The 8,571-nt window shown below is 38.2% G+C and overlaps 1 protein-coding gene across 1 annotated transcript; it reads left to right on the top strand.

The window, feature by feature from the left end:
• The first annotated feature begins 276 nt into the window (after positions 1 to 276).
• Positions 277 to 742, top strand: LOC116740334 (60S ribosomal protein L27-like). Its single transcript, XM_032605868.1, has one exon. It carries the CDS (start codon positions 307 to 309, stop codon positions 715 to 717), a length of 411 nt encoding a protein of 136 aa, XP_032461759.1. The 5' UTR covers positions 277 to 306; the 3' UTR covers positions 718 to 742.
• The last annotated feature ends 7,829 nt before the right edge of the window (positions 743 to 8,571 follow it).

Raw genomic sequence — 8,571 nt, 5'->3', positions numbered from 1 at the left:
AGAAGCAGTCCAGAAACTAGTGCAGCAACAAAGCAAGGTCCTGGTTCCTACTCAAGGAATATACATAACAATACCTTTGAGCTCTTCTGCAGAAACTAAGGCTCCCACCCATGTGGAGGATGGTGACTTCAGGCTGAGCACAAGATTCCTGGAACACTGCCCTGTTACCTCATCATCAACCAATGAGAAGAAAGTCTGCACACAGTGGAAGATAATGTAGACCTTGACCCCCTGCTCAAATAATTCTTCCTTTAAAATTTTTCATGGTAGCTTCCTCTGCTGTAGGCCCGAGAGGTTGCTGCCAACATGGGCAAGTTCATGAAACCCGGGAAGGTGGTGCTGGTCCTGGCCGGTCGCTACTCCGGACGCAAAGCGGTCATCGTAAAGAGCATTGATGATGGCACCTCAGACCGACCCTACAGGCATGCTCTGGTGGCTGGAATTGATCGCTATCCCCGCAAAGTGGCAGCTGCCATGGGCAAGAAGAAAATTGCCAAGAGGTCAAAGATCAAGTCTTTTGTGAAAGTTTATAATTATAATCACCTCATGCCTACATGGTACTCTGTGGATATCCCCTTGGACAAAACTGTTGTCAACAAGGATGTCTTCAGAGACCCTGCTCTCAAACACAAGGCCCAACGAGAGGCCAAGGTCAAGTTTGAGGAGAGATACAAGACTGGCAAGAACAAATGGTTCTTTCAGAAGCTGTGGTTTTAGGTCTGTCTTGTTTCAGTCATTAAAAATACAAAAATACAAAAAAAAAAAACTTTCATGGTAGAGCAAATCTTGGGATTTAGCTTTTAGACATGAGTCTACCTTCTCCCCAGGTTGCCAGCCTTCTGAATAAAGCAATCTTTCGTTTCCAACCAACACTTGCCACTCGAGTTTTGGCTTTTGAGTGGCAAGCAGTCGAACCTGAGTTCAGTAACACTGACTCCATGCTGCTTCTCCCCCAGGATCTCATCCTGCCTTTCTTCCTATCAGTGTCTCCCTCAGTACTGGCTCTTACCTTTTATCCTTCAGTACTCTCATATTTTTCACATTCTGAAGAAAAGTTCATCTTTACCTTTTCTTTGTCAATGTCTCCCCAGTATTGTCAACTGAACTGTGCTTTCAGCTCTTAACCCAATCCAAACCAGGAGATAGCAAACTTTTCCTGCAAAGGGTGAGATATTTTATGCTTTTCAGGCCATGTGGTCTCTGTTACAGTTACTTAACTCTGGCCCTGTAGTCCAGGGGCAGCCATAGATAATACATAAACATGTAGGCATGTCTGTGTTCCAATAAAACTTTATTTACAAAGACAGGCTAGATTTGGTCCACAGGGTATAATTTGTGGGCTCCTGACCTAGGCAGTGCTTCTTAAATGTTAGTGTGCACATGAATAACCTGGGAATCTTGTTAAAATGCAGCCTCTGATTCAGTAGAACTAAGCTAGGGCTCAGCGGTCTGCATTTCTAACAAGCTCTCAGGTGATGCTGATGTGGTTGGTCTCAGGAGTGATACTCTCGATGACTTCTGTGACAGGTACAGCCGACTCAACCACCATTCCAAGTCTCTTCTCTCTTTCTGCCTCCCAACAGAGAGGCTGGAAAAGCCCCCAAAAAGCACTTTCTCATCTACCCCTGTTGCCAGGGTGGCCATATGGGTCAGTTCTGGCAAATATGATGAAAGCAAAATTCTGGAGGTCTTTCAAGAAGCTCATGAATTGCACCTTTCTCTCCCTCCTGAGTTCTCAACAATTTGAGAATTAAGACAAAGGAGTAGCATTTGAAGGCCTGAAATATCACCCTTATTACTTAAAAATGCTAAGTTATTGTAGAACACAGTTTATTGTGAAATGGACCTGTTAACTGAATTACAGAAGTCTGACTAACTCCTCCCAGGTTGACTAGAATAGGTTTCCCTATCTGGATAGAGAGGTGTGGCTAAGACATATGGCTCAAAGGAGCAGAGGAGAACTGGTAGCTGCAGGCAGGCTCTCTCTAGGCAGGCTTTCCTCTAGAGGAAAACTAGAGGTGCTTAGCTGAGCAAGCCCAGTTTATTCTTCCCAAATTTAGCAACCAACCACATCATTCCATCTCCCCTGGGATAGGGTAAATACAGGGATAGAGAGGAGCTGGAAATGTATCAAAAAGAAGGAAACCATTTCAAGTGAGACAGCCACATCACTCCCCCTCCAATGATCTCTACTTTTTTGTTCTCTTAACATATTTGGTTTAACTACTAAACCGTCAGTCAAGAGGTGATGTGCAGAGTGATAGGGAAGTCCCACACCCACCTGCCTGAGACTGTAACAACCAAGTTTTTTGCCTTTGGTATTTTTCTGGGAACACCAATGGGCAATTCCCACTTTTCCCACACCAAGTATCTGAAATGTGTCCTAAGGCTACATTAAGTAAACCCCAAATTTATTTTGAACACAGGACCAAAATTCATCCCCTATCTTACTTATTGTTCAAATTATATTCAGCCATGTTGTCCATATAACTAATCAGAATTTGTGAATGTATTCATTCAACAAATATTTTATGAGCATCTGCTTTGTTCCAGGCAGTGTTCCAAGTGTTAAAGATGCAACAGTGTACAAAGATAAACATTCCTGCCCTAATGTAGCTCATAGTCCAATGAGGGGAATAGATAAGAAACAATCATTATAATAAATAAGTGATATTACATGTTTGAAATGGTAAACATCATGGAAAAAAAGTAGAGCAGGGAAGAAGGATCAGGAGTGCTGCGGGAGAAGGTAGAATGTTACAGTGTAAAAGTTTGTCAGAATAGGTCTCTTCAGGAAGATTGCATTGAGAAATTACTTGAAGTGGGGGGTTAGCAAAGCAGATCATTGGAGGAGTGTTAGTGAGGGGCAGATTGCCTGAAGTGAAGTGAACAAAAGAAGGGGAGATCAGAGATGTAATGCAGGGTCAGATCAAGAGGGGTCCTTGCAGAGGAATGGCTTGATCTAATTTGTACTTTTATTTTTTTAATTTTTTTTACATTTTTTTTTTAATTGAGGAAACGTTGGTTTATAACACTATATAAGTTTCATGTGTACATTATATTTAGACTTCTATATACATTACAGTGTGCTCACCACCAAAATTTACTTTCTATCCATCACCATACAGCTGATATCCTTTACCCATTTCTCCACCCCCACCCACTCTGGAGTCACCACTCTGTTCTTTGTATCTATGTGTTTGCTTTTATTTAGTTTTGCTTGTTCATTTATTTGAGTTTTTTGTTTGTTTGGTTGGTTGGTTGGTTGGTTTTGTTTTTTATATTCCACATATGAGTGAAGCCATATTGTATTTGTATTTCTCTGTCTGATTTATTTCACTGAGCAAGGACCTTCAAGGTCCATCCATCTTGTCACAAATGGCAAGATTTCATCATTTTAATGGCTGAGTAGTATTCTATTGTGTGTGTGTATACATGTGTGTATCACTTCTTCTTTATCCATTCATCAATTGATTGTTTCCATATCTTGGATATTGTAAATAAAGCTACAATGAGCATAGGGGTGCATATAACTTTTCAAATTAGTGTTTTAATATTCATCAGATAAATACCCAGAATTGGAATAGCTGGATCATATGTTAGTTCTATTCTTAATTTTTTGAGGAATCTCTATACTGTTGTCCATAGTGGCTGCACCAATTTACATTCCCACCAACAGTGTATGAGGATTCCCTTTTCTCCACATTCTCTCCAACCCTTGTAATTTCTTGCCTTTTTTAAATTGAGGTATAGTTTGCTTACCATGTTGTGTTAGTTTCTGGTGTACAGCAAAGTCATATATATATATATATATATATATATATATATATATATATATATATCCTTTCTCATATACTTTTCCTCTATGGTTTATTACGGGATATTGAATATAGTTCCCTGTGCTACACAGGAGGACCTGGTTGTTTATCTATTTTATATATAGTAGCTGTATCTTTGAATCCCAAACTCCTAATTCATCCCTCCCCCATCCCCTTTCCCCTTTGGTAAACATGTTTGTTTTCTATGTCTGTGAGTTTGTTTCTGTATTGTAAATAAGTTCATTTGTATCACATTTTAGATTCCACATGTAAGTGATATCATGTGGTATTTGTCTTTCTCTTTTTGACTTACTTCACTTAGTATGATAATTTCTAGGTCCATCCATGTTGCTGAAAATGGCATTATTTCATTCTTTTTCATGGTTAATACTCTATTGTGTGTGTGTGTGTGTGTGTGTGTATATATATACCCCACATCTTCTTTACCCATTCATCTGTCCATAGGCTGCTTCCATGTCTTGGCTATTGTAAATAGTGCTGCTATAGACATTAGGGTGCATGTATATGTTCAAATTAGTTTTCTCTAGATATATGCCCAGAAGTAGGATTTCTGGAGCATATGGTATCTCTATTTTCAGTTTTTAAAGTAACCTCCATACTGTTTTCCATAGTGGCTGCACCAATTTACATTTTCACCAACAGTGTAGGAGGCTTCCCTTTCCTCCACACCCTCTCCAGAATTTGTTATTTGTAGATTTTTAATGATGGCTATTCTGACTGGTGTGAGGAGATACCTCATTTTATTTTAGTTTTGATTTGTGCTTCTCTAATAGTGATGCTGAGCATCTTTTCATGTGCCTATTGGCCATATGTATGTCTTCTTTGGAGAAATGTCTATTTAGGCTTTCTGCCCATTTTTTGATAGGGTTGGTTTTTTTTTTATTATTAAGTTGTATGAGCTGTGTGTATATTTTGAAAATTAAGCCCTTGTTGGTCACATCATTTGCAAAAGTTTTCTTCCAGTCCATAGGTTGCTTTTTCATTTTGTTTATACTTTCCTTTGCTGTGCAAAAGCTCATAAGTTTGATTAGGTCCCATTTGTTTAGTTTTGGTTTTATTTCCATTGCCTTGGGCAACTGACCAAAGAAAACATTGGTACAATTTATGTCAGATAATGTTTTCCCTATGTTCTCTTCTAGGAGTTTTATGGTGTCATGTCTTAGATTTAAGTTTTTAAGCCATTTTGAGTTTATTTTTTGTGCACGGTGTGAGGGAGTGTTCCCTGTCTTTTTGACAATAGCCATTCTAACATGCATGAGGTGATATCTCATTGTGGTTTTTATTTGCATTTTCCTAATAATTAGTGATGTTGAACGTCTTTTCATGTGTCTGTTGGTCATCTGTGTATCTTTTTTTGAAAAATGTCTATTCAGCTCCTCTGATAATTTATGCTTCTAAAGGACCACCCTGGTTACTCTGTCAAGAACAGAAAGCAGGAAAGAAAGAGTAGAAACAACTCAAAGGAGGAGGTTCTGACAGGTGAGAGGAGGTGGTGGCTTGGATAAGAATGATAGTAGTGGAGGAGGTGAGAAGAGGTTGAATCCTCGATAAATCTTCAAGGTAGAACCAAAAGGATTTCTTGGCCGTTTGGGTATGAGAAAGGAAAGAGTCAAGGATTCCATGATCATGCTTGCATTAAGATTGATAATATAAGATACTTGATCTTAGGGACTTCAGGAATGGCAGAGTAAAGAGCTTAGCAGACCCTCTCCACAGAAAAACAGCAAGTTAAGTAGCAAGAATTATTTTTTAAAAACATTTCGCAGTCTCTGGAATTGTCTTTAGGGCACACAGTAAGTGGAGAAAGATTCACTGAAAAAAATCAACAAAATCTCAGTAAGAACAGCAAGAGCCATGACCTGCTCCCTCTTTCCTCATCTCTTTGTATGGAAACTCTACTGCAGGTGAATGTGTTCAAAAGATAGGGGTTTCCTTTTCCTTGAGTTCCTAAAGTTTCACTCTGGGTAGGGCAAGTCTCCAGTGTTTCTCATGTTCTTCCAGCCCTCATGTTCCACCAGCCCCATATTCTAGGTGAGTGTGGATGAAAGGACTGAGATGCTCTTCCCCCCACCCAGATCCTATTTGTATAGTGGAAGCTTTAGGTGTGGCAAGCTGAAAATACTGAGGCTTTAATTACCCTTGCCCCTGCTCATTCATCAGGTAGAGGTTCCATGCTGAGAGGGGAAATCTAAGAATACAAGAGGCTACCACCCTTCCTGATACTACTTACATAGAAAGAGTATCATTCCAAAAGAAATAGGCCACTCTCCCTACTCCAGGTCCTGTGCAGTGGTGCAAAATTTCTTTCCAGGGGAAGAGACAGGAGAACAAAAAGCTCCATTGTATGGCCCAAGAGGACTATTTGGAAGATAATAGGGAAAAATGCATGCTTAAGAGTGTTGTTGAAAACAAGGAGACCTTTGTGAAGGCTAATTGAGAGGGGGCTGGCAGCTCCACAATACTGGTAACAACAAATGAAGTGGCAGAGTGACTAGAAGTCTAACAGAAAGTTTAACAGAAGTTTAACAGGGTAAAACAGCCAAGAAGAATACTCCTGGGGTCAAAGTTGGCTCTGGAGGTCAGGAAGGCTGTGCACATGTCATAGTCTACATGCACTGGAGAGCAATCAAAGGTAGACATGGATCAAACTTGTAAGCATTCCCCAAACCACACACAGATTAATTAACAAAGGGCAGAAGACTCATAGGCACAGTGTGTTTAAGCACAACCTCTTATGAAACAGTGGCTATACAATAAGCTACTCTGACTCAAAGGAAATTCTAAGCAGCCAGGATTAAAAATAAAACCACACACATCCCTAGAAGTCTTGACAAATGTATTCAAGCTAAGGCTGTGTTCTTTCAGGAGTGATAAATAAAGAACTTCCAAGCAGCTAGCCTCTGGCTGAATATGGGATCAAAACATAAATCCCCTGGACAGTGATAGCAACCTCCAACCTACACACATATACAAAAAAAAGAGAGAGAGAGAAAGAGAGAGAAAGAAAAATATAACTGGCTGAAGGGGCCTAAGCACAAACTTTGACTGATAAGTAGCTTATGTGGATTCAAGGATAACCCTTCAGTAGCCATTAAAAAATCTGAGCAGGGACATCAAATGCTGCCCACTGCAAGGGAAATCTACCACAAAATTAGCCCAGCCAAGTCACTAAACAAATAAATGAACTATCAAAGCAAACAACAATGTCAACCCCAGAGGAGGAAAGGAGTCAGTATCCAGAGTTGCTATATAATCTAAAATATCTACTTTAAAAAAAAATTATGAGACATACAAAGGAAAGTGTGGCCTATACATAAGGAAGAAAGCAACTGCAAATAGAAATTACCTTTGAACAGGCCCAGATGATGGACAAAGAAGACAAAAACTCCAAAGTAACTATTATAAATATGTTGAAAGAACTGAAAGGAGCCATGCCTAAAGAACTAGAGGAACATGTGAAAAAATAATGCCCACCAAATAGAGAACAGGAATAAAAAATAGAAATTATAAAATAGAACCAAGTGGAAATTGTAAGGGTAAAAATTACAATAACCAAAATGAAAAATTCACTAAAAGGTTTCAACTGTAGATTTGAGCTGGTAAAATAAAGAATCAGAAAACCAGAAGATAGACCAGTAGATACTACATAATCTGAAGAACAGAGAGGGGGAAAAATATTGAAGAAAAATTTACAGAGCTTTGGAGAAATGTAGAATACCAATAAGTGCATCCACATACATGTAATGGGAGTACCAGAAGAGGAAGCAAAAAGTGGGGTGGGCAGAAAAAACATTCAAAGTGGCTGAATACTGACCAAATTTAATGAAATATATTAATCTACACATCCAAGAATCTCAACAAACTCCTGTAAGACAAACCTAAACAGATCTATACCCAGATATATCACAGTCAAATTGTTGAAATCCAAATATAAAGAAAAAATTTTGAAAACAGTAAGAAAAAATGACTCATCATATAAAAAAGGATGCCAATAAGATTAACAGCTGACTTCTCATCAGAAAGAGTGGAGGCCAGAAGTTAATGAGATAACGTATTCAACGTGCTGAAAGTTAAAACCTTCAACCAAAAATATTATAGCCAGCAAAACTATCTTTCAAAAATGGTGGCAAAAGAAAGATATGACCAGATAAACTAAAGCAGAGAATTCATTGATAGCAGACCTACCTTATAAGAAATATTAAAGGAAGTTCTTCAGGAGGAAGCTTATAACTCTAGACAGTAATTTAAAACCATAGCAAAAAACATAGAGTGCCAGTAAATGTAATTGTATAGATAATTATAAAAGACATTATAATAGCATATTTATTCTCTTATCTTTCTTTTAAAGAGTGATTGCATAAAGCAATATGTATATAATTGTATTAGTGAATGTGTAAAATGTAGAAATGTGATATATTTAACAATAACAGCAAACAGAAGGCAGGTAGAAACAAGATGCATTAGGGTGAAAAAATTAATTAAAACAGATGGTAACTGGAATCCATAGGACTAAATTAAGAAAACCAGAAATGGAAAATAAGAAGGTTAATACAACAAACATAAATACATTTGTTTTCCTTTCTTGTCTTGGTTTCTATAAAAGACATACAATTATATAAATTAATAATTATAGCAATGTATTTTTAGATGTAATTTGTGCAACAATAAAAGGGGAATAAAAGGGGAGAGGGTATGGAGCTATATAGGGCAACATTTTTTGAATTCATTGGAA

Source organism: Phocoena sinus, chromosome 15 (genome assembly GCF_008692025.1).
Source record: "Phocoena sinus isolate mPhoSin1 chromosome 15, mPhoSin1.pri, whole genome shotgun sequence".
NCBI lineage: Eukaryota > Metazoa > Chordata > Mammalia > Artiodactyla > Phocoenidae > Phocoena > Phocoena sinus.
This window is presented reverse-complemented; position numbering and strand designations above follow the sequence as displayed.

Bases quoted from the DNA above. Each gene is read 5' to 3' on its own strand.
- LOC116740334 (XM_032605868.1), top strand. From the start codon at position 307: ATGGGCAAGTTCATGAAACCCGGGAAGGTGGTGCTGGTCCTGGCCGGT.